Source organism: Hydractinia symbiolongicarpus, chromosome 4, assembly GCF_029227915.1.
Source record: "Hydractinia symbiolongicarpus strain clone_291-10 chromosome 4, HSymV2.1, whole genome shotgun sequence".
Taxonomy (NCBI): domain Eukaryota; kingdom Metazoa; phylum Cnidaria; class Hydrozoa; order Anthoathecata; family Hydractiniidae; genus Hydractinia; species Hydractinia symbiolongicarpus.
In genome coordinates this window covers 9,614,938-9,640,606 of record NC_079878.1, presented here as the reverse complement: position 1 = coordinate 9,640,606, position 25,669 = coordinate 9,614,938, and the positions used below count along the sequence as shown (strand labels likewise).

The 25,669-nt window shown below is 33.9% G+C and overlaps 5 protein-coding genes across 5 annotated transcripts; 3 read left to right on the top strand and 2 right to left on the bottom strand.

Annotated features, from left to right (window-relative positions):
* Positions 1-1,300: 1,300 nt before the first annotated feature.
* LOC130642221 (myosin-11-like) lies at positions 1,301-4,116 on the top strand. The gene has a single exon (XM_057449308.1). The coding sequence runs from the start codon at positions 1,393-1,395 to the stop codon at positions 4,114-4,116; it is 2,724 nt and encodes a 907-aa protein (XP_057305291.1). The 5' UTR covers positions 1,301-1,392.
* A 169-nt stretch (positions 4,117-4,285) lies between these two features.
* LOC130642220 (titin homolog) lies at positions 4,286-8,384 on the top strand. Its single transcript, XM_057449307.1, has 6 exons — positions 4,286-4,817; positions 4,960-5,196; positions 5,305-6,015; positions 6,138-7,040; positions 7,163-7,873; positions 8,002-8,384. Exons 1-6 carry the CDS (start codon positions 4,286-4,288, stop codon positions 8,382-8,384), a joined length of 3,477 nt encoding a protein of 1,158 aa, XP_057305290.1.
* An 859-nt stretch (positions 8,385-9,243) lies between these two features.
* LOC130641147 (39S ribosomal protein L10, mitochondrial-like) lies at positions 9,244-11,186 on the bottom strand. The gene is made up of 2 exons (XM_057447822.1): positions 10,763-11,186; positions 9,244-9,901 (listed from the first exon to the last, which is right to left on the bottom strand). The coding sequence occupies exons 1-2, from the start codon at positions 10,823-10,825 to the stop codon at positions 9,392-9,394; spliced, it is 573 nt and encodes a 190-aa protein (XP_057303805.1). The 5' UTR covers positions 10,826-11,186; the 3' UTR covers positions 9,244-9,391.
* A 144-nt stretch (positions 11,187-11,330) lies between these two features.
* LOC130641146 (prohibitin 1-like) lies at positions 11,331-19,181 on the bottom strand. The gene is made up of 8 exons (XM_057447821.1): positions 19,021-19,181; positions 14,088-14,249; positions 13,078-13,220; positions 12,958-12,999; positions 12,607-12,681; positions 12,426-12,480; positions 12,123-12,163; positions 11,331-11,697 (listed from the first exon to the last, which is right to left on the bottom strand). Exons 1-8 carry the CDS (start codon positions 19,106-19,108, stop codon positions 11,482-11,484), a joined length of 822 nt encoding a protein of 273 aa, XP_057303804.1. The 5' UTR covers positions 19,109-19,181; the 3' UTR covers positions 11,331-11,481.
* A 211-nt stretch (positions 19,182-19,392) lies between these two features.
* LOC130641143 (40S ribosomal protein S26-like) lies at positions 19,393-23,951 on the top strand. Its single transcript, XM_057447818.1, has 4 exons — positions 19,393-19,533; positions 20,825-21,002; positions 23,559-23,689; positions 23,784-23,951. The coding sequence occupies exons 1-4, from the start codon at positions 19,459-19,461 to the stop codon at positions 23,919-23,921; spliced, it is 522 nt and encodes a 173-aa protein (XP_057303801.1). The 5' UTR covers positions 19,393-19,458; the 3' UTR covers positions 23,922-23,951.
* The last annotated feature ends 1,718 nt before the right edge of the window (positions 23,952-25,669 follow it).

Genomic DNA, 25,669 nt, shown 5'->3' with positions numbered 1-25,669 from the left:
TTTATTTTTGCAAATAGCATATTTAATGTTTACACTCTTTTTTTAATAAGAATACCTAGTTTTTAACCAGGGTAGTATATATTATTCTGTTGTTCTAAACAATAGACCTATTGTTTAACGTTTCCAGCCTAATGTCCTTATAAAGCATATTTTTTTAAATCAAAACGAGTAGCGCAAGTTTACGGCTGTTCATTAAAATTCGTCAACGTCAAAGTTTTTGTTCCAATCAGATTCATCGGAGGAATCATCATCCCCATCATTAACGTAAGGATTCTCAGGACCTAGGTAAAAAGGGGGATTTTAACGAAGCAAATTAAGCGGCGAATTCGACGGCGAATTGTATCTGAGCATGCGCAGTTCGATGCAAAATCAAAACAAACAAAAATGCGCATGCTCAGATACAATTCGTCGTCGAATTCGCCGTTCAATTCGCTTCGTGAAAACCCCCCTTAAAGTCACCGACTGTCACTCTGCACTTCTATAGCTTGCGCAAGGTTAGCGATGGAAATTTTTATTTTTTCCGTTAATAAGATAATAAGTGCGGGCGGGCCAAAAATTTGTCAATTTACAAAAACGACAATGACTCATTAGTGCTAAACACTAAGGAGTCATGTCTAAAATTTGCATGCGTAATTGATTGTTATTGATTCACGCCTTCGTCGTGTCTAATTTGAAACTTCTAACTAGCAAATTTTTTGTTAAAATAATTCCAAGAGACAGACTAATAGCTGACGGCTTTAATTTTCCTTCGGTTGCGATGTTTACGAGAAATTTCACGCAGTACGCTTTAAAATTTTGACCGTTTAAATTGACAAGCGAAATGACATCAGCTGATCAACAAAAAGTCTAATATAAAAAATTACCATTTGATTTTTTGAAAATTTTTAAATGGCCACTTATTCAGTAAGAGGACACAAACTCGGGAAAATACTTGATGACATTATCGAGCTATCCCAGCTTGCCAACCTTCTATATGGCGTAGTCTTGAAGTCCCAGGACGCGGTTGAACGAAAATCACATAATATACAAAAACAGATCTTTATCAACTGCGATTCTGATTACTTCTGTGTTCAACTTGTACTCGCTTAGATCTCCAGACAGTGACAGTGACTGCCCTTGTTTTCTTGGTAATGGGAGAACAGGTACAAGGTTGTTTCGTAACCTTGACGTTCTTTGTATTGATTACTGTGGCATCTAGCAATGTTCATCCAATCAAATGTCGTTTCTTTTGACGTCATACGCAAAACCGGCCAATAAAATCACCGTTACATCTAAACTATTTGACGTCAAATATGTGTAGAGAAACTTTTAACTTTAGTACTTTTTCGAGAATACTTAGAAAAGTACTTGAGATATTTGAGTGGAACGAAGAAAAGAAGAAAATATTTCAGAATGTATAGCAAATATAGAGATATATCTGCAAACGTGAAGAACCTACGAACATGTGGTGCTTGTTATGAGCGTCCCATTTTCTTTTGCGATGACGATTTTAGAATACATGAGAGGAATTGTCATCGCTCATATCAAGAAGAGGAAAAAGAAGATTTATTAGCTATTAAATCTCAATTGTCGCTTTTAACCAATCTTCTGAGCAGACAAATCAACATACATTACCCAGTCTGTAAAGAGAGTAAGGAAGAAAGGCGGAAAGACGTTGAAGAAGAAATTATCTGCATAAAGAGACGAATGGTTGGATTAGAAAGTGAAGTAGATGCTTTGAAGAAAACTTGCATGTGTAAATGTTCACTACAAGTTGTAGAAGGTATGTGTTCATCTTGCGTAAAACTGGAGAAGACACAAAATGTTGTGAACGAAAGTCAAAATGCAGGAGTTTTCAAAGAAGTGGAGGAGTTTAAGTTGAAGAACAAGTTGCTGCAAAATGAATTGGAAAACAAAACAAAGGAATTCAATCAGCTGAAAGAACAAAGATCTAATGACAAGAAAAAGTTGCGAAAAATGAAAGATTTGTTTGATGCAAAACAAAAGAAGATAGAAAAGATGGAAGAAGAGTTAAATGCTGCTCAAAAAGATAAGATAGAAATGACAAATTGCGTTGAAAGTGTGAAACAAAAAAATATTCGCATCAAAGGTCAATTGAATGCTGAACGACAAAGAAGACAAAACTGTTCTCTAGATGAAGCAAATGATCAAAAGGAAAAGTTGCTAAAAGTTGAAAGCGTTTGTGAATCTCTACAAGAAGAGGTAAGGAAGTTAAATGATGAAAAAATGGAGTATGTAGCAGAAGTTGAACGATTTAGATCTCTTCTTCGTGACAAGGAAGCTTCAATGAAGCAGTTGCAAAGCGATGCTGACAATCTTACTGCAACAGAGAAAGAAAAAGAAGAGTATGAGATGGAAATAAAGAAAGTCAATGCATTACTTGTTAAAAAGTTCGATGCTTTTAAAAAGTTGAAAGTGCGTTGTGAAGAGCTTGAAAGGATTATCGAAAATAAAGAGCGAAGTGAAGAAGAACTTAAGTTAATGAAAATTCTTCTTGCCGAAAAAGATGGATTGGTGAAAGAACTGCAAGATTACGTAAAAGAGAAAGAACAGCAGGTCCAACAAGAAATCAAATTGCAAAAACAAAGAGATTGTGAAGTTTCTACCCTTCTAAAAAGGGTTCAAGATTATGAAAATGCTGTGGTAGAGTTAAAAGCAAAAATCGACGAGTTGGTAAAACAGCTAGACGACAACAACAACCAAAAGAATTTGATTTCCTTTAGCCTTGCAGAAAAGGAGAATGATTTAGAGGAGCTTAGTGATCGATTAAGATGTTTTGAAGAACAGCATAAAACATCGATGTCTATGATCCAAAAGTTGAGTGAAGAAAAGCGTCATATTTCCGACGACTTGACAGAAATTGAAGATGAAAACAAAAAATTGTTTAATAGCAAAGCAGATCTTCAACTGAAACTTGATGAACTGAATGATAAACTCCAGGATGCAGTTCAGGATAAGATGGAGACAGAGGAAAGGTTGAAAAGAATGGATGAACTCGAACAAGAACTGTTTGAAGTTAACAAAGGCAACGAACTTTTACAAGCACATAAAGAGGAGTTAATGACACAGTTAACTCAAATGACAGATAAAATGAAACACCAAGCTGAGAGATATGAATGGAGATTGAATGTAGCCGACAAGAATGTCGATGAGCTGGAGAAAGAGCTTGCTGATGTAAAATGGAGTTTAAAGAAAGCTGACAGAGAAATCAGAGATTTAAAATTGGAACATCGAGACATGCTAAGTGCGGCGGAGCAAGTAGAGAAGTTGAACAAAGAATTTACGTTGGAGGAGGAACAGTTCGAAGAGATGTCGAAGAAATTAGAAGAGAAAAGTCAAATAGTGAAAGAGATAGAAGAAAAGAATGAAGAATATGTTAACACCAACGAGAAGCTGAAAAAAGAGGTTTTGGAAAAAGACAAATGTCTTGAGATTGCCAACAAGAAAGTTAATGATCTGAATATCGATTTAGAAAAAGTTAAAAATGACTGCACAAAGAAAAGCGAAATGACGAAGCAGCTTACAACAGAATTGCAAGCAAAAGAAAAAGTGTCTGCAAACCTCGAAAAAAAGACGTTGCTGCTACAGGAATCAGAATCAGAACTTGAAAAGGCTGAAGAAAATATCACCACTTTAAGCAAGCAGCTTTCTGATTTGCAAGAAGAATTGGATAAAGCTCAAAGAGATTTGTCAAAAGCAAGCACTGAATGCGAGAGTGAGGAACTTGATAAGTTGAAACAACAGAACGAAATTTGTGAGTTGAAAAAGCTTGAGTTGGTTCAAAACAAAAAGGACTTGGAAGAAGAGTTATCTCATCTTAAAGAAGCGCATTCATTATGCGATGGCCATAAAAGAAGATTAGAGGAGGATAAGGATAACATACACAAGCAGCTTCACTCAGTTGAAACTGAACTGAATGCAACTCTGCATGATTTTGAAAAGACCAAACACGATTTGAACAAATTGCAAATTGAAATAACACGCTATGAAAATCTTGTTAAGAACTACAAAGAAGAGAAGAATGAAGCTAAGGGTTTGAAAAGAAAAGTAAAGGAGTTGGAAGCAAAAGTATTCGAACTTAACGCGACCTGTGAAATGGATGTCTCAAAGAGGTAAGTACTACAGTGTTTTACTCATGGTTTCATTTATGTGATCATGTTTCACCTTTGTAGCTATTTTTTTGGTTGTAGCCATTTTAAGTCCTATTTAATAACTTAATTTTCTTTCTTGTTAAAATAGCGACGACAATATACCAACTCCAAAAAGAGACTGGGGAGAGAAAAACATGAAGGAGCGCGAGAATGAAGAAAGGAGGGATGTTTGTGTTTCTGACGAGATTGAGCTTAAATTTCATGAAATGGATTATAAGGAGATAAATATTGAGATGAATACTAGTGAGGGAGATAATGGGGAGAAAAAGGTTGCCTCTATCAAAATTGATAAAATAAAGAGCGGTATGACAGAAAATAACGAAGTCAGAGTAGATATCCTCACATCAACTGGGAACAAAGATGAAGTTGACAGTGATGCATCAACAAGTGAGACAGGATTAATACAACCAATTTCGGGAAGTATCAACATGCTTGCAGCTCCACAGTCAAACAATGATGAAAGTATTAGTGAAAATATTGGAAAAGGATGTGAAGAATCTGTAGCAAGTGACATTTCTACTTCTTTTAAAGATGATGAAGGGGAGATTTGTCCTTCATCGGATGATGACTATTCGAATGAATCGTTTGAAATTGAAGATGATGAAATAGTCATTCCAGACAACAGTGCAGAGGATAAAATGATTGACACCAGTCAATCAAATGAAAGTAAATATTTTTAATATACTTTTTACACAACCAAGTCCTCATATATACACAGTATCAGTCTCGCTTTAATGTTCTAATTTGATAAAATCGTTAGGATAGTTAATTAACCCTAATTTTTAATGGTTTAACACGTTTTTTGTAGGTAAAAGTACAAGAAAAGATAAAGAAATTACATTAAACATCAAAAAAGACAAGATTGAAAAACATTATTTACCAGCGAACAAAATGACTATTTTTTCTAAAAATGATGATGGCGACAACTGTCCCGTATCGAATAATGACAATTTGAATGAATCGTTTGAAATTAAGAAAGATAAAATGGTCATTCCAGAAAATAGCGTAAAATATAAAGTGATTGAAAACTACCAATCAAGAAAGGGTAAGACACGTCTTACAGTGATCTTACCTCACACAAATAAGGATAGAAAACTTTATAATAGCATGCCAAAATTATTTTAGCAATAAAAATAAATTTTATTTACTATAGGCTATACAAACCACAACATCAAACAAAACGACGACATGTTATCGTCATATGAAGACAGCAACTTTAAATTGTTATCAAATCCATCATCGCTGTGTAAAAAGTTAGCACCTCTTTTAACATCAAAGAATAGACTGGAAAAACTTTCACCATCGAATCATAAACGAGATAGCAGTGTGTTTGACCTTCCACCACTACCTGTAACTGGTTCATCGTCAACTTTGATAAAGAACAAAAATTCTGCAATTCAAGAATGTCAACCACTTAATAAAGTTTCAGACCATGACAAGTCGATTAAAGATGAATTCAATGATGCTTCGAAAGGTGGCGATATTGATATTTTTATGTCAACAAGCAACCATGTCGAAGCGGATGCTAATTCATCAATGAAAAAACAAGATGAAGGTGACAGTGATGCATCAACAAGTGAGACAGGATTTATACAACCAATTGCCGGAAGCCTCAATATGTTTGCAGCTCCACAGTCAAAAAATGATAAATTTGATGAAAGTATTAATGAAGAGATTGGAGAAGAATGTGAAGAATCTGTGGCAAGTGACATTTCTACTTCTTTCAAAGAAGATGAGAATGACATTTGTCCCTTATCGGATGATGACGATTTGAATAAATCATTTGAAATTGAAGATGATGAAATGGTCATTCCAGACAACAGTGTGGAGGATAAAAAGATTGACATCTGTCAATCAAATGAAAGTAAATATTTTTAATTCAGCTACTATGAACAACCAAACATTCGTATTCTTACCCAAACAATTAATTTTACATAAAGATTTAAACAAGTTTCATGAATTACAGATTGAAGTATTTTTTTATAGGAAAACTTACGGTAAACATCAAAGAAGTCAAAACTGAAAACCAAAGTTCACACGCGAATGAAATTTCTACTTCTTCTAAAAATGATAAAAGCGACAAAGGTCACTTATCAAATGATGACGATTTGGATAAATCTGTTGAGTGTAAAAAATATGAAATGGTCATTCCAGACGATAGTGCAGATAATAAAATGATATTTACATGCCAGCCAAGCCAAAAAGACGATGAACTATCGTCCTATGAAGACAGCAACTTTAAATTGTTATCAAATCCATCATCACTGTGTAAAAAGTTAGCACCTCTTCCAACATTAAAGAATAAATTTGGAAAACTTCCACCATTGAATCATAAACGAGATAGCAGTGTGTTTGACCTTCCACCACTACCTGTAACTGTTTCATCGTCATCTTTGATAAAGAACAAAAATTCTGCAACTCAAAAATGTCAACCACTTGATAAAGTTTCAGACCATGACAAGTCGATTAAAGATGAATTCAATGATGCTTCGAAAGGTTGCGATATTGACATTTTTATGTCAACAAGCAACCATGTCGAAGCGGATGCTAATTCATCAATGGAAAACCAAGATGAAGTTCACAGTGATGCATCAACAAGTGAGACAGGATTTATACAACCAATTGCTGGAAGTCCCAATATGTTTGCAGCTCCACAGCCAAAAAATGATAAATTTGATGAAAGTATCAGTGAAGAGATTGGAGAAGAATGTGAAGAATCTGTAGCAAGTGACATTTCTACTTCTTTTAAAGAAGATGAGATTGACATTTGTCCTTCATCGAATGATGACGATTTGAATGAATCGTTTGAAATTGAAGATGATGAAATGGTCATTCCAGACAACAGTGCGGAAGATAAAAAAATGATTGTAACATGCCAGCCAAGCAACGGTAACAATTTACTTCAATCCTCCAATGTTAGCGAAAAAAATGCAACAAGTTCATTAGAACCATTGTATGTTAGTGTCGCCATTTTGTAAGATAAAATGTTATTTAAAAAATTTACCTTATAGGTAAGACGATCAGAAACATCGAAGAAAGAGACGATGAACTATCGTCCTATGAAGATAGCAACTTTAAATTGTTATCAAATCCATCATCACTGTGTAAAAAGTTAGCACCTCTTTCAATATCAAAGAATAGACTGGGAAAACTTCCACCATTAAATCATAAACAAGATAGCAGTGTGTTTGACCTTCCACCATTACCTGTAACTGGTTCATCGTCATCTTTGATAAACAAGAAAAATTCTGCAACTCAAGAATGTCAACTGCTTGCTGAAAACACAGATAATGACAATTCCACAAAAGATGAGTTCAATGATGCTTCGAAAGGTGGCAATATTGATATTTTTATGTCAACAAGCAACGATGTCGAAGCGGATGCTAATTCATCAATGGAAAAACAAGATGAAGTTGACAGTGATGCATCAACAAGTGAGACAGGATTTATGCAACCAATTGCTGGAAGCCTCAATATGTTTGCAGCTCCACAGTCAAAAAATGATAAATTTGATGAAAGTATCAGTGAAGAGATTGGAGAAGAATGTGAAGAATCTGTAGCAAGTGACATTTCTAGTTCTTCCAAAGAAAATGAAGTTGACATTTGTCCCTTATCGGATGATGACGATTTAAATAAATCGTTTGAAATTGAAGATGGTGAAATGGTCATTCCAGACAACGGTGCAGATAACAAAATGATTTTAACATGTCAGCCAAGTAAAGGTAACAATTTACTTTATTCAAGTATCTTAATGTTAGCAAAAATATTATGCAACAAGTTCATTAGAACCATTGTATGTTAGTGTTGCATTTTGTAAGATAAAATGTTATTTAAAAAATTTACCTTATAGGTAAGACGATCAGAAACATCGAAGAAAGAGACGATGAACTATCGTCCTATGAAGATAGCAACTTTAAATTGTTATCAAATCCATCATCACTGTGTAAAAAGTTAGCACCTCTTTCAATATCAAAGAATAGACTGGGAAAACTTCCACCATTAAATCATAAACAAGATAGCAGTGTGTTTGACCTTCCACCATTACCAGTAACTGATTCATCGTCAATGTTGATAAACAACAAAGATTCTGCAACTCAAGAATGTCAACCGCTTGATCACGATGACAGTAACAATGATGATGATGACGTTAATTTTGACGACATTGATGCGTTGCTGTTGGATTTAGATGAATTTGATTCGAAACGAGCTAATAAAGAACCAAGAGCTTATTGAAAATCAGAAGTTCGAACTTTCAAAAAAATAAACTCTGTATATTTGTTTGTCTCATGTTTGTGTTGTGACGTCATATATGTTGTGCTGTTTTAAACATTGGGTCTAAAAAATTACAAAAAATAAATTTATTTTTTTACAAAATTTGTTTTCTTTTTCTTTTCATAGGACGTAAGAAAGAAAGTCAGACACCAATTATAATTACAAGATTTTAAAGCATCGCACTAACTTTCGTGTTATATTAACAACTTTTATAGAATCAAAAACGTTTTTCGCAAGCTTGAACTTTTAGTTATTTTAATGCGAATAGTTTTTTTCTAAATCCGCACCAGAAATTATAGACGACTAGTCGTTAGCCCGTGAAAAATCCACGGGTTCGCCTGTCCTTTTTATACCGCATTGCGTGCTTCTCGCTATTGCGCAGCTAAGCTACCATTTTGCGTGACAGACAGATGTATACGGGCATTATAATATAGATAATTTGAAGTTTCAAAGAGAGTGTTTGAATGTACGAAATTCGTTGTGATTCGCAAAAATTAATTCTTGCGTAAACAAATAATTGCCTGATACGTGAAAAAAAAATTGTTCTCGTAAACTCGTTAGATAGGATAGATGAGGAAATATATCATAAGAAACTCATACAAATGTAAAAAGATTATTTTCCCTAATCATTATAGTATATTTTCACTGTTACAAAAATTTCTTCTCGGGAAATAAAGTTCCGTTTTTTAAAGACAGACATATGGTTGGTAAGCGTGAGTGAGTACTAAAAGTTGTTTAGAATACCTGAACCTAGAGTGAATTGCTTACAAACTGACCAATTCCAAGAAAGTGATACCTGCTATGCAGTAAAAAATTAACATTATTTGGTGTCATTCTTTTTCAAACAAAGATATTGAAATATGCTGTTATATAAGAAAATATCAATCCACAAGGATAAGTTTTAAAAGTAGTACTCTACAAAATCATTTTTGCTTGGGTGAATTACATTTGACGAGAAATTTTTATCGTCAAGATTCTTCGAGTTGCTTCATATATTGAGCTAGTGACATCGATAAATACGACTGGTTCGTTTGTAGTAACTGAGACAACTTCTTCGAAGGCTGTGATAAAATTTGCACGAGTTCTGACCGACATTGATCCAATGACGGTAACTTTGAGTAGTCTACAATTTGTTGCTTGTTCATTAGTGTATTGTCAATTTTCGCGCCGATAAGTTCCGTTTTCGGGTTGGTATTGAGTATTCGAACAATGTTTTTTAGATTCATGCCGTCTCCGTACGCAATGCATGTTTCCGATCGAAATAAAATAGTCAAATTGGAGTACACAGTATCCGACAAAAACTTGCAAGTGATTTTGTTGGGGTAAACTTTCACCTTTGCGTTCTCTTTTCTCATATCATACCGAAGATCTTGCCACTCGTCGGAATTCAAAGCATTGTATTGAAGCAACAATACTTTCGAATTATTTTCGAACACGTTGATGATCTCTTTCCCAAGGTCAGTTTTCCATTGTGGATACTAAATAACAAACACCTTAGTAACACGTTATCAGACATGACACAAAATCAAAAAAAAAAAAAAAAAAAAAAAAATTAAAAAAGGTATTTTTGTCCAGCGCCTTTTTGTAGACAGGAAACCCAGAATAATTTTTCTTACCACCAGAAAATGGGATGGGAAAAATTACGATGGGTCTCAAACGACTTTTCTGCGGTCAGTATACTGACCGGCTAGTTGGTTTGGTAATTCTATTGTTCTTTGCTCATGTGGTTAATATTGGAAAATCCTGTTTTGAGTTCGAATGGCCTCACTCACCCGAACAAATATAATTAATTCTTGTATTATTTAAGAGGGAACATGTCACCACGCCAACTTTGTGCTTATTGGTTGATTGAAATTTTGGGTTTGCTATGAGGTGGATTTGAATTTTAGGGATCTGCTCTGACATTTGTTTGCGTCTAAGCTTCCGTTTAAAAGAAACTAAATTTGATAACCTCGAAAAAAGCTTAGCTAACTAGACTACGCCTTGTGTAGTAGAAATAAATCATTGTTCAACAAGACAGTAAAAATTGACATTTTTTGAAGAGACTTTCCAATGACAACGACGGGAAGTATAACAAACATATTGATTTAGAATTAATGCTAACTCTTGTAAAATAATTTTAAAATTTATTCCTTGCTAAATTTTGGAAATAGAACATAGTTTTGATTAACTATCTAAACCTAAAATTCCTGACTTTTTCCTGACATATAATAAAAAAGACCAAATTTTCTTGAAATTTTGCCTATATTTTTAAAATTTCTGCCAAATGCTGACATTCGCAACAGAGGATACCCTTGCTTTCAAACGAAAAGGATTCACAGCCACAAAACATATCATACCGTTCTTGGTAATTGTCTCTTTATCACATTCTTCCCAACTGAACACAACCTTTGAGCCGCCATTCAAGATTGCTTTATAACTAGTACTTAAAACAAAACAGAGCATTAGTGGTAACACGGGAAATAAAAAGTGCCCTCTCTAGTATTTACGCCCTGGGCGTTATTAAAAGACTTTCTTGATAAGTTACTACGAATGTAATTTGTTCGAACAAACGAATGTTCGAATTAGGCAGATTCGAGTGTACTGTATCGAAAATAGTCTAGCACAGTGACGCGGTGACAATATAAAATGTTCATACATAATTGCAAAAATTAACAACTGAATCCAAGTGAATTCAAATAAAATATACTAAGTAAACATTCCAGACAAATTTCGCCACTGTGCATATGAATAGATACAGGATGTATAATTTTCTTGAGTTTAAGCAACGCCCAGAGTTTGCCTAGTTCCTCCTTTTCCCCATTAATTTCCCCTTTTTCCCTGAAACACATCCACCCATGCTACATACACCCTGTAACAACGGTTGCTAAGTAGGAACACATTGGTGAAAAGGAAAAATGAAAAATATTTATCAAAGGTAACTAAAATATTTGACATAATTTCAAAAAAATATTCCAAAGCAAGTACACAAGATAAAATGCTGTACACGTAGGTGCGTATGTTTCAGAAACACCTTTTTTTAAAATATTGCTATTTTGCAAATGTATCATTCACTACTTTAGGGTGCCGGTAAATTCATTAATACTCCTTGCCCGTCTGGCAGGTAAGCCACATTTCTAGACCCAGCTAAATTTTGTGCAATTTCTTCTCCAGCTTCAAGCTTTCTCAATTCTATTAGTCCATCTCCAGCTTTTTTAAACGCACGAGAAAGAAGATCTGCACCCTTTGCGTCACCTTCTGCTGTAATGATGGCAGCTTGTTTTTGTTGTTCGGCCTGAAAGTTAAAAACAAAAAATTAAAGGAAAGTCACTTACAAATGTAAATCTAACCACAAAAATGTTAAGCTGTGCTAAAGGTTACAGGGGATCTGTTAATTCTTTTTAACACTTTTAAGGTTTAATTTATCTAAAAGGTTCGTAAGTCAGCTCACACAAATCCAGGAGAAATTCATAGGTACCATGCAAAGAAGACGCAAAATTGCTGTTACCAAAAATTTAAACAAAGGTATATTGTCCAGCATTTAAACTTGAAAGGAAACATAGCTAAGCAAAAATGCTTTTCGAAAGAAAAGGATATTATTCCAAGGTTTGTAAAAATTTTAATTATATGTATATCTTAAGTTTTAAAGGTTACATAGTCTAATTTCGGCTATCCTTTCTATCAACATTATCAGACACAAGTTAAAATACATCGACTTACACGCTCGACTAAAAACCTGGCACGCTCTGCTTCTTGTTGAGCTATAGAAAGAAAAGTATTGCACAATATTATTATTAAAGGATATTACTGGATCATGCATGTTAGTGGAAACACTTCCTAGATTAATGCATTTATGATGTGTATTGGAATAAAAATAGAAAAGAGCTTTGATTTAAAAAAGGAAATTGTGAGGAAATTTGTGAAAATTTGTTAAAAAAATAAATTTCCTCAAAATGCTGTTTTCATTCTCCTGTCTCGTTTAAAAACACAAAACAAAATCTTCTGTAACTATCTGATACTCACCAACTTGTTTCAACTCAACAGCCTCCGTGAATTCTTTGCCAAACGTAAGATGCGTCTAAAAAACAGTACAGTAATATAGTACAGAAACAAAGAAACTGGAAACTAACTGGGTATTATTGCACACCTTACTGCTACATTGAGACTGCACAATATTTTTTTAAAAAAGAACAGGCCTACTTACTAATGAAATGTCATCTAAAATTAAACCGAATGACGATGCTCTGGATACCAGTGCTTCTTGAACACTATGAGATACCTATAACAAGTCCAATGTATACATAGACAACAATATGCTTACATGGATACTCTAGAGTCAATTTCGAGGAAAAAAGTGTAGATATTTGATGTAAGGAAGAAATTATTGCTATAGAAGTTTAGCATTTCTATGCATTTTAGACATAAAAATTTGTGACAAGTTGTAAAAAAACTACTTTTAGATATTTGAGGGGAATGAAGGAGTTTTTTGGAGGCATGGCAAACCTGGCCTTGCATGCTTTACTTTTGTAAATAAAAAATAAAAAAAATGACAAACCATATCTCTCTGTGTGATCAATTCACTTGCATCATATTGTGCCTAAAAATATGTTCCATGTTTTTATATATATATTATCTTCCTACTAAACATTCTGTTTCGATTGAGAATGATACTAACCACAACAGCCTTTAAAACTTCAGTTGTGATTGATGGCAGAACTCTTTCATCGTAATCTTCACCAAGGCTCATATAAATCTTTGGTAACTCACTAGCAAGCGGTCTGAATAGTATCCTCAATGTGATGTTAACATTTTGTAAATCTAAAAAAAAAAGAAAAAAGAAGTAACATGATGTAATTTTCACAAAAAATAAAAAAATAAATATTTAACAGATATATTAATAACACAACAAGGAATCTTAATTTAAAAAAAAAACATGATAGGTTGTACATCACTATGAGACACAGCAAATATTATGTTAATTATGAGTTTCTTCAAAGTAAAACATTGCTGCAATTGCTGGGAAATCAAGATTTAAATTAATATTATCAAAGGGATGCCACAAAAGTACTTCAAATAATCATTTGCACATTTCTTATTGAGCTACAACAAAAACGTCTACTTAATGCTTTTCCAAGTATCTTAAAAACATTATACTATATAATTATACTACAGACAAGCTTGACAAAACTAAGTACATTATTTATTAAATATCTAGTAAAGAATCCAAATGATTCAAATGTATACTGCCAGACGTGTTTACCGCACTTACTCAGGGGGAAGGAAACAATTTGTTTGTATTTGTTTGTTAAAATTAACTAAACACAAACAATGTTGTTAAAAATTTGGTAAAATTAAAGTTGGCTGTGTTGAGGAGGCCAGCTAACTGCCTTATGCATCAGTATTAGAGAGGTGGCTGTCTTAAAGAGTTTGCCAAAATGGCAAATTTGACAGCATATTTTATGAAAAAACAATAAGTTGCCAAAGTTTTTTATGGTAATCATATAGTTTAGTTGCTAATTTTTTATTAGATCCCTTAAGTTTTGTTAATATAATATATATCATAAACCTGGAAAGTCCTTGTTTTCTGTTTTTTCGCAAAAAAAACCCTTAAAAAACTCAAATTTTTCCTCGTAAAAAAAGAATTGAAGTCGAGTTAGAACAGAAAAATGAACAATAATAACATACCTTTGCTACCAGTTATAACAGGAACATTTCTTGGCCTACTTCTGACATCAAAAATAATAGGCCTTTGTACCCACGGAATTAGAAAATGTGTTCCTTCTCCAGATACATTAGGACTAACACCACTGAAACGGTCAAATATTACAGCTCTGTGTCCACCTTCCACTAAAAAAAAAGGGTTACAGTATAGTTCATATTTATTAGTGTGGTATAACTGCAAGGGTAAACTATGATGCTTTTTCTATTTTATTTCAAGCAATTTAAAAATTCTAGTGCCTAGAAAAAATAAAATAACTAAACCACAAGTTGGATTGGTTCTGTATAATACACTTTAAAAAACCCAAGACCCTCAATACTTGGCACACAGAAAGATGCACACAACCCTGTGAAGCGAGAGCATATAGCTGAGTCATTACATGCTCTCCCAGTCCCACATAAATTTTGTCCACTTGAGCCATTAGTTCATTACATGTGCTATTCAATATTTTTTCTCATTATTTATATAGCGTATACTGTGCATACTACGCAAACGTGTTAATTCATGATTTCACTTTTCTAGGTAACTTCCCTTTTTTAACGGCAACACTGAATGGCTATATGATATCCTGAGCCTTACATTTAGGATGTACCATAATACCATGTAAACAAGAAATGGAAAAAACTGACAACCAAAACATCACAGGGGTAGATCACAGATGAGAAACTTCTGCATGGTGGGGGGTATAAGATTTTATTCTATTTATTTTAATGTTATCTTTGTAATCATTCATTAAATACTAAACAAACCTATATATTATTATGAAACTAGACCGACTGTTTGCAACAGCTACTAGATTTATCAAAGACCAGTCGCCAAGTAGTGCAATTATTTCAATAATAAAAATAAAAAAAATTTGTCCAATGTATCTCACATTAGAAAATAATCTTATAGTCAAAACCATGAAGTAATATGGTGTGTGTTCAGATAATCAGTAGTTAGGACGGTAATCTTACGCTAGATATAAATGTTAGCGTCTAAATACAGGTGGTTACTTGTTACCTTTTTGTTAGTAATTGCTGATATCAAATGGAAAAAAAGCTTTCAGAATTCCTAAACAAAGAAATTAATTGTTTGTACCACAAGTAGTAACAAATTTAATACATGGAACTACAGTCGTCTGGATATTTACTTTTGTGTGCATTCGAGTGATTATGTAATGCCTGATGCGCGTGCACATTTGGAGGTAAAAATGTAAACAAACCAAGCAGACACGGAGGAAAATGTTTACAAAATCCACATTTGGGTTTCAACATTTAATCACAATAATTTTAAAAAAAGCTATGTAATTATTTACTGGCACAAATTTTTATGTTAACATTGACACAAATAAAACATGCATTCAAAGCTTGAGTTTTTTGGTGTATCGCTCCGAGCACAGCATATATGTGCAATCTAATCTTGTTTTTTAGCGAAAATGAAACTGTTTTGCAGTGCATGAATGATGAAATAAATCCTTTTGAATCACATTCAGTCACTTTCCAGTTTTACAAGTATTGGCTGTTCGTGCATCCTACAACACAGCAGCAACTCTTCCTCTTTTTCGCTGTACTTGCTATGTTTTTTCTACACTATGTTTTCATTGTTTCCATTCTTCCACACGCATCTTTTGAGGTTCTAATTACGTCATGTTATATGATGCACGCCCAGAAAAAAATGCAAGATAATCGGTCATAAATGACATGTGGCGAAAAATCCCCTGAAACTATACAATATGTTAGGTTTGAAGTTAGAAAACAATGATTCTGAAAAAAATCTAGCCCCTATTTATGAAGAGGTGACTGGGTGAACGGCATGTTTTCCCTTAAATCATAATGGCTACCATGAAATATACAGACCTGTAATTAGTTTAAAAGTATGGTGTGACATTTGCTGAACCGAGAAGGTTAGTATTTTTACGTAGAGACAAAGGTTAACTATAAGGTACTAATTCATATTGCCTCAGGGGCCTTTTGAAAAAATTTTTGGGCTCTGTTAGCAGGATATCGCCGCTAAGATTCGGACCCCCTCCCCCCTCTTTTAGTGGATTTCTGTCCGTGAAATACACACATTTGGATAAATCTTGGAAGGCTCAAGGGCGTGTTTTGTAGATAAAAGTTATCGGAATTGATGACAGGAATTCTGCTCACGAATGACGAAGAATTTTCAGGCCACGAACAAATTTTTGAAATTTCTCAATCTTTAGCGGATTTTTTTTTCAAACTTCAGACCCCCCCTTTAGTAGTGATATCTCGCTAACAGGGCTCAAAATTTTTTTCGAAGACCCCTTAGCTAAACATGTAAAAAAGATTGGTGTGGAAAAGTTATAGATTATTGTGATGCAATTGAACTTCGCGAGCGAAGTAAAATTGTGGAGCATACTTTTTTTGTTAACTGTGCCAAATTTTGTCAAAAATGAAGTAGTTTTAATTTTTGGACCAATTTTGGCCTAAAATGACATTTAGGTAACAAGAAATCAAAATTGTGATGTCACCATCATGTTCAGCATACTTCATTTGTTAACTGTGCCAAATTTTGTTGAAAATAAAGTAGTTTTAATTATTGGACCAATTTTGGCTTAAAATGACATTTAGGTGACAAAAATCAAAATTATGATGTCACCATTATGTTCAGCATACTTTTTTTGTTAACTGTGCCAAATTTTGTCGAAAACAAATACCAATTTTGGCCTGAAACGTCATTTAGATGACTTCCCAGTACTTGGGAGCTTGGGTACGAAGTTTAAATCTGTGACGTTGAGTTTGACCATTTGGGACAGGGTTAGTTAGTTAGTCGGTTATACCAATACTATCCTCCTCTCAGAAGAACGTGAAATCCCAGGGTCGATTTTTTCTCAAAAAATGCTCCGAAAGAAAAAAACGACGGTTTTAAAGAATTTCCTACGCCTTCAGGCGCGGAAATTCAATAATAGTATTAAAACTGTTTTCTTCTTTTAAAATAATTTATTGCTAGTCCTGTTTCTAATTGACTTTACTTGTGTATTTTAAGCTCTTCTGTTGTTGTGCTTTTTCTGGAGATTTAAGTTGGATTGGAAAGCTCCTGTGTAAGCTACCCTTTTCTAAAGAAAGATTGAAGTAATTTGTAGAATTATAACGCGCCGAGCTGTGTTTTATTTTATTGTTTCTAAGAGGATGTAAGAATACAATATTACCATTTTACAGTTTTATCCAAATCAAGGTATGGCTTAAACACGAAAGGTGGCTAGCGACCTCCTAGCTCTGTTTTGTATATAAAAGAATTGAAAGTAATTTGTAGAATAAATATGGAGAAGCTGTATTACTACCTGACTGATAGCCAGATAGAGGAAAACCTGTAGTTAGGGTGCAAACAAAACAAATAGCTCTGGGTGTTAGATTGAGCTGACCAACCGTTTTTCATTACAATTTTTATTTACAGTAATTAAAAAAAATATCCACTTTTGCTATCAAACCAACAGCAATGTAATTGTCAATGGGAATTAGTTGTCCGCACACCCTCCCTGAAAACAAGGTTTAAAATGACATTAAAACTGTCATTTAAACAAAACTCCAAGGATGCCCAAGCCAGACAGGTCCTCTAAAAGGTGTGGCCATTTTCGAAACTGCTTGTAATCTTAGAACATTCTCAGGAATAATAGACCAAGAGAAATTACATCACATTTTCTTGTCCACCACCCCCGTATGTTTGAGAACAATTCACATAAAAAAGTTCATTATTTTTAAAACTATTTGTGTAAAAATTTCCATTTTATTTACAATAAACCATTTATCAGTCATTTTATTCATCCAACAAATAATCCTATCCAAGGTGCTATTCTATAGGGATAAATTTAATAATAGACATGATTCAGCATAGTTTTCAATAGGGTCTGATTGCAAAATATAATTACGAAAGTTCAGCACTTGTAATATTTTTTGTATTTGTGTACTTAGCTTCAAAACTTTGTGTTGTGCATTGATTTAAGCAAACTGCATGACACAGGCAAGAGAAATTATAATTTCCTCTAGGTGATTGCATTAATGTTGGTTGAAAAAAAAACGAAACATAAGACGCATGTATTTTTTAATGTGTCTGGGACAATAAACTTATTTAATTTCCCTTGACCTTGCATCAATCAAATCCTGAAAAAAAATATTTAAAAATTAGTAAAATCTAAAATTAGTAAAGTTGCCATAGTTTTTTCTTTTATACTTAACTGAAATTGCCTTATTTATGAGATGAAAAACAGCACTTTCAATTCCATTGATTTGGTCATCCCTTAAAGGCACTTGAAACTTCACTATATGAAAATGTTTTCTTTTTTTTAGACTATGTATAATTGGATTGAGTGATGTAATCTTCCAATGCGTGTGGTGAAAAGAAAGCAAAACCTTTGTTTTTTCTGCCCAAAATTGAAGCTATTTAATAAATCTTGATAAAGTTTAAAAACTGTTTTGATTTGTTTGTTTTAATTGTTTCCCGCAAGTTTTCGAAATTCGTTCCAGCAGATACTGTGGCTTCTAGTGCCTGTATTTTTATGTGAAAAAAATACTATTTTTTTGTAAGGTCATCTACAAAATCATTAACGTTAAGACCAAGTTCTGTGGGTTGTACAACTTGATGTATTATAAATTTTTCAGAATACTACTAAAGTGTAATTTTGTAATGTGCTTTTTACTTTTATCATTCTGTGGGAAAAGGTGGTACAAAAAACTGTTTTTGCACAACGAATTGTTCTGCAGAAGAGCGTTCATTTCCCTTCCTCGTTCCCAAGGATCTTCTACGCTATGATATTCAACTTTGATGTATTTCGGAAGATGTTAGCGCTAGAAAAACAAGAAGCGCTAGGGATAAAGTATTGGATAGCTTAATTCTGCTTGCAACTTGCAAAATGATTCGCAACCTTTTTTTTAATTTCTAGTTAAAAAATCTTCAGCCTACCATTGTATAAAGCATTGCTCACGATTCCTCCAGTGATAGCCAGTCCGATACCCAGTTTACCAATGGTGTTTAAAACCTTTGCAGCCATACTTGCTGTTTGGAGTTGAGCTTTAGCTTTTAGACCTTGTGCTCACATTGGAAAGTTACATCAGGTTGGGAAGCTATCTTTCAAACGCACAAATTTGCCTCGCTTTTCCAGCTCACAAAACCAATGTAAAATCTAAGACGGGGGGGGGGAAAGACTTAATTAAATAATAGAGAATTTAAAAACAGTTAAGTGTTTTCTATGTAATTAATTTGCCTTTTAGTAATTATTTTGTTTTATATTTATACATGTAGCAATAATTTTACTGGGATGCATAAATTTCTACATGAATTTTAACAACGGACGCCCATCTCCTGTAGTTTTCAGCTTATTGCCAAACACGGCTGCAAATAATGTCGGGCCCATGCTTCGGAACGTTCTCTTTCGGATATCTCTCTTTTATATATGTACCTTCGGTGGCAAGCATGGTAAGAGTGCAAACTGATCGTTTATTTAGAGTTATACAAGCTTTATTAACGTAACAGAAAATTTTTATTACAAAATTTGTTCATACTGAGAATTAGATATGTATTTGCCAATTTAGCGAGCTAGAAACTAAAGAAATGTAGCCAGTACCTTTTTATCCTGGATAGAAGAAATTCCTTGCGTGATTAAAAACTTCATTCTGGCAGTTACTGTGTCATTTAAACGGCATCTTCTACCTTACCTGCACTTGTCATTTAATCAAACTACAGTGTCTTAAAATTAAACAGGATTTGATTGGTGTCAGTTCTTCCTGTGCAATATCAGTTGGGAAGAGGCTGCCAACTTGCCGGAAAGTGCCATATATGTTGGGTCGCCATCAAAAATATGTTATTTCGCGTCCTCCGACTGACTCACTTTTGGCTATAAGACGGAAAAAACATGGAAAAAACTTTTTGATTCAAACAAGATATATTTGAAAAAAAATTTGTGAGAACTAATTTTCCCTAAATTGACAAAAATAGATAAATCCACGGCTCAGCCTGTCCTTTATTACCTGCATTTCGTGTCTCGCTAATGCGGTTACGATTTTGCGTGACAGACAGATGTATATGGGTATTATAATATAGACTTGCAAAAATTAATTCCCGTAAAAATTAATTTCTTTAGGGTACTTATGGCAAGTTTACAGGACCCAGAAAATCCGGTCTCCCACACAGAGCACGACAGCTATAACCACTAATCTACGGCACCACAAAAAAGGCACTGTAGTTTACCAAGACACTTTACCATAAATGACAGGCCTTAAAATTTATGGATTCTAGGGAAACGATCCATCGTTACCGCGATTTGAAGCTGATGTAAATAATCAAAACATTTTTTGTTTCTGCGAAGTGGACCTTGTGGATAAGTGGAGAACCATTTCATAATCCCCCTGGTCAGTGACAAGACCTACTCTATAGTAGTAAAATATTATAATATAAATATATAATATATATTATAATATAAAATGATTATAATTTAAATATTCTCCAAGGGAAACGATTTATCCTTACCAGCTTTATTGATTCGCAGAAATGTTGCAAAAACAAAACGATCGTTTCTGCCAAATTTTCAGGACTGACTGACTTGGTTCAGTTAAACACAAGTTTAGCAAGGGTTTTTAACAACAAGTTAAAAGGTTCTTGCAATCATTGTGTTATCTAAACATGGAATTGGCGTTCAGCATGTATTTTTCAATTTGTAAGTCACCCTAAAATTGTTCAAAGACAATTTCTCATTATTTTCTTTTTTTAGACACAAAAGCGAAGGAATGGTGGACGGAACAAAAGTGGCCGTGGACACGTCCGATATGTCCGATGCACAAACTGTGCCCGATGTGTCCCCAAGGATAAGGCCATCAAAAAATTTGTTATAAGAAATATTGTTGAAGCAGCTGCTGTGCGAGATTTAAGTGAGGCCAGCGTTTATGAAAGTAAGATATTCAACATTTTTTAATTCTTGTTATGCAGCATTGTTTTAATAATGAGTTTGTTTTATTGCATAAAACAAGGTCTTAAAATGATGCTAAAGAACTAACTATTCTCCACCGTGGGCTCAGGTGCATTTTTAATTGAGTTACCATGACTAAAAAATAGTGTACATTCAATAAATATATTGTCGTAGTAAAATAGTCACATTTGTTGGTACTGTATTGAAACCAACTGAAAATTAAATAAACTAGTCGTCAGGTTCGCCAGTCCTTTTTATACTGTGCGTACTTGTGCAGCTAAGCTACCATTTTGCGTGACAGACAGAGAGACATATACAGGTATTATAATATAGACTAGTCATTAGCCCGTGGAAAAGTCCACGGGGTCGCCAGTCCTTTAAATTTACCCGTTGCAACAAAGTGAACAAAAATATGTGTTGTGTTCCCGTTACGGGACGCGGCTTTCGTGGACACACAGGCAGACAGACGACGGTTATTATTAAAGAGACATTGCCGCAAAAAAAGGTACATTGATCACCAAAAGTCAGAATTAATTCCTGACTGAAATGCTTATAGTGACAACCCTCTCTTCCCCCCAGGACTATGTGTTACATTTTAGTCCTTTTAATAAAAGCTATTATTTTCTCTTAAAATTAAAATTGTTTTAGCGAAGAGAGTACACAGTACATTACAAGGGAGTATAGTGTTTTTTTATTAAAACGTCATTGAACTGCGACTATGAGAAGTTGTTGAACTTGGATATACGCAATCTTTCATTTTATGTTTTACATAGTAAACACGCAGTAAATAAATTTTTTTGTGAAAAATAAAAACCATGTGAAAAAACAATTAAACCAATACACTCCTGTGTAATTAGTTTACCTGATGACTGGAAAGGGTCTCCTGACATGTTACCTACTTAACTTTACCATTGAAGTATCGTTTAGATGTTCAAGAAACAACAAATTTTAAATAAGTTTGCACTGTTTGAGTTGTTTTACGTTATTTATATGTAAAATTTAATAAACATTGCTAAATAAATCACTGTTCTCCACCGTGGACTCATGTGCATTCTAAATTGAGTTACCATGACTAAAAAATAGTGTACATTTAAAATCATGACAGGGTTGTAAAGCATTGATATAATGTTTACTCTAGCCTAGTTAAGGGAGTTGGGTTTTGTTTAATGACATGATGATACTAGTTATCAAAGAAAATAGTTCATGCAAAATTCACCTTCATAGCCAATTTGCTTGTGTTTAGTAATAAGTATGCATTTCCAGTGGTCTTGTTTCGGACCATGGATCATGTTTCGTGACGTAGTTCTTTTAACCCTGATATATTCTAAAAATTGGTGAACACATGTTTTCTAACCTTACTGATCTGTTGACTTACTGACCAAATAAAAATATTTGATTTTTTAATTAAAATTAGACAGATGTTTTTCATACTAAACAAGATGCAGGCGCTGCATAAACTATCTCGCTATTAAAAATGCACAACTATGAAACATCCACAATGCGACCCAATTCTACAATTTCTGCTAATGGTTAAAAGTCGCGCGATTGAAACGTTTATGGTTTTAAACGGCATTTAGGTGACAAAGAATCAAAATTTTGATGTCACCATCATGTTAGCATACTTTTTTTGTTATCTGTGCCAAATTTTGTCGAAAATAAAGTAGTTTTAATTTCAGACCAATTTTGGCCTAAAATGACATTTAGGTGACAAAAATCAAAATTATGATGTCACTATTATGTTCAGCATACCTTTTTGCAATTGACCATTTGGGACATTTAGTTGGTTACGAGTTGGAAACCTATCCTCGCAGGCGAGATAGTAAAAAGAAAAAAAAAGTAAAAATAGTTACCAAGATAAGATTCGAACACACGACTACTCCCGTGTCGGTGCTCAGAGAGCCAAAAATTTCCATTTTAGGACGGACAGCTGTATTTAAATACTCCTCGCAGGCGAGATAGTAATTAGGTTAGGTTCGACTTTCGATTTACCAAATTTCTTGCATCCACAAAAATTTATTCTGCAATATCTCTTTTGAGGTCTCTATCCACAAAAGTTTATTCCACATATTCCATTTTTGGGCGTACAAATTTCTTACTTTTTTTTAAAACAATTGATTTTTTCACTTTGCCCTAAACATTGTTTAGCTTCTCAAAACAAGGTAAATACATACTGCAAATTTACAGTGGATAAGTTAGGTAATCCAATCCGTCAACCTTTTTTTACTGAAATCCTTCGGCTGTATAAGGAAAACTAGTTATATTGAATCTGCACTGTTTGAGTAATTGTGCATTATTTATATGCAGTGATTAATAAACGATGCTAAATTAATCACCATTCTCCACCGTGGACTCACACCTTTATTGAGTGCCATGACTAAATAATGGTGTACACACCTGTAAGATTGCACACCTGCAGATTCTTCATCTTGAATTTCATTTTTATTCTTTTTGTCTGCAACATCATGTCATCCTGTCGTGAATGTTAGTTGTCTGTAAATACATCTTCGTCACTTGTAATGTTAGTTCTGTTTGTTTATAGGTTACCAACTTCCTAAACTGTATGCAAAATTGAGCTACTGTGTGAGCTGTGCTATCCATTCGAAGGTTGTGCGTAACAGATCTCGAGAAGACAGAAAAATCCGTACTCCACCGCCAAGATTCGGAATGAGGGTAAATATTAACGAATCGTTGTGTATTGGCAACAATTTTTTTTGTTGAAGTTAGTCAGAAACAGCAAACATAAACAACATTTTTCTTTTTTCAGCGTGATGATAACAGACAGCAACGTCCAGGACAGACACCTGGAGCGCCTGGTGCACCACCTAGACCATTTGGCGGAGCCCAACAGAGACCATTTGGTGGAGCGCAACAGAGACCTTTTGTAGCCCCACAAAGAACGTAGCTAGTTGAAATAAACTAATTAACGCCAAAATTCTGTAGTCGTTCGTCCTCGTTCTAAACCCAAGAATTCAAATGTCTTTTAAATTGTGCAAGTGGAGATAATCAGCGTCCACGTTTGCGTTTAGCTTTTACAAATATATTTAGTTTTGTCAAAAACGGGACAATATTGTTGTACCGTATTTATTTTATGGATAAACCGTTTTGCGCAACATCTGTGTCGTTTCTTGTGCACGTGTTGCATTGAGGTGACGGTATACCTTGATTGTATCAAAAAATCGATTTTTTTTTATTAGTTTTTTATACTTAAGAAACGACGATCGTAATCAGCACAAAGCCACTTTAATTACGTTCTTATCATACCTTTTATCCTTACAAAACGAATTTTTAAAAATAATTTTTCTTCCACACAGCTTTTCTTCGAAAAATTCCGTTCCCAGTACTTTTTTTAATATCTCTGACTTCAAATTCTGTTTTTTAAATTTATCATTGAGAATATTTTTGCGTTTGTTGATGCGTCTGCGTTCACTTGCGTTTTCTAGTTCACACACTGCAAACGTGAATGCAAACGCAAGATAATCAAAACTTTTCGATATCTTGCTTCGAGCTTATGCTTTGCGTGGAAGGTGTTAACTTTCTTTTTCTTGCGTTCGCGCTTACGTCACAAGGGTGAACCGGCTTTAAAGCATATCATTTCTTCCGAAATTAAATACAAGAAATACTGTTACACAAAGAAACTCTGTCTAAAAAATAGCCTGAAACCAGGGCGCTCATATTAAACGCTATATCATATATCCAAATTAGTCTTAAAATTAGGCATAACTTCAAGGTCAAATGGGCAAAATCTTATCGTATTGTCCTCTAGCCCAATTTACTCGTATGCTTATCAAAAAAATAGCTTTTAAAAGTCATCAATGAATGTATTTTGAATATGCTGTTAATTTGTTCTTCGTCAACTCTGCGTTCTTGTCATCACTATTGTGTAGTAGTATAATTATTAACTTCCTTTTGGTTGACGGCCAAAAACTATGAAGTCCCGAGCAAGGTGTGAGACGAAAAGAGAAAAGAAAGGAGTACAGTCCGTAGCTCTTCTTGTAAAGAAGCTCCTCGTGTCATCGAATGTGATAAAATTGATCGAAAACTGTTCTATTCTCAGTTTTGTAGCATTAAAACATGAAGAATATACAAACATGTTATTTTTTACGTAGAAAATTATAAATTTTGCGGAATAAATTTTTGCGATTGAAACCTAAAAATTTTGCGGAATAAATTTTTTTGCGATTTTTGGCAACTCACACAAAATCGCATGTTTTTTTCCTAAGGTGGTTGGTATTCTATGTGATTACTACCTTCGTTCCCAGGATGGTTCGCCTAAAAAAATTGTCTACTCCCAACAGACACATAAATTTGAAGCCCGTGCGGAAATTGTCATTTTCTATCAATCGTGTTTTTACCACTCTCGTGTATCGACTGTAAGGTTATTGGGACCATTGTTTTCTTGCAATAAAACGCAACAAAACAAATATTTATAAACGAATAATAACAAAACTTCGAATACACTTAAGGCAAAATTCAACAAGCCGTAGATTAACTCATTTGGCAGGAAATGGATTTCTTAAGTAATTCTAGGTAAAGGTCGCCCTATGTGATGCCAAATCTCGCAGTAACTTTGGCAAGAACTTCTTTAAATTGCTGATGCAGAGAAAAGAAAAAATGATTTTTTTTATGTCTTTAGCTTGATCTTAGTTTAAT

Coding starts and splice junctions, on each gene's coding strand:
- LOC130641147 (XM_057447822.1), bottom strand. CDS start 10,825: ATGGCGGCTCAAAGGTTGTGTTCAGTTGGGAAGAATGTGATAAAGAGA. Junction 9,902..10,762: donor AGAGACAATTACCAAGAACG/GTATGATATGTT, acceptor TTTGTTATTTAG/TATCCACAATGGAAAACTGA.
- LOC130642220 (XM_057449307.1), top strand. CDS start 4,286: ATGAAGGAGCGCGAGAATGAAGAAAGGAGGGATGTTTGTGTTTCTGAC. Junction 6,016..6,137: donor CATCTGTCAATCAAATGAAA/GTAAATATTTTT, acceptor ATTTTTTTATAG/GAAAACTTACGGTAAACATC. Junction 7,041..7,162: donor AACATGCCAGCCAAGCAACG/GTAACAATTTAC, acceptor TTTACCTTATAG/GTAAGACGATCAGAAACATC.
- LOC130642221 (XM_057449308.1), top strand. CDS start 1,393: ATGTATAGCAAATATAGAGATATATCTGCAAACGTGAAGAACCTACGA.
- LOC130641146 (XM_057447821.1), bottom strand. CDS start 19,108: ATGGCTGCAAAGGTTTTAAACACCATTGGTAAACTGGGTATCGGACTG. Junction 13,000..13,077: donor AAGTTTTAAAGGCTGTTGTG/GTTAGTATCATT, acceptor ACATATTTTTAG/GCACAATATGATGCAAGTGA. Junction 12,682..12,957: donor TGATCACACAGAGAGATATG/GTTTGTCATTTT, acceptor GACTTGTTATAG/GTATCTCATAGTGTTCAAGA.
- LOC130641143 (XM_057447818.1), top strand. CDS start 19,459: ATGTCGGGCCCATGCTTCGGAACGTTCTCTTTCGGATATCTCTCTTTT. Junction 19,534..20,824: donor TACCTTCGGTGGCAAGCATG/GTAAGAGTGCAA, acceptor TTCTTTTTTTAG/ACACAAAAGCGAAGGAATGG. Junction 21,003..23,558: donor TGAGGCCAGCGTTTATGAAA/GTAAGATATTCA, acceptor GTTTGTTTATAG/GTTACCAACTTCCTAAACTG.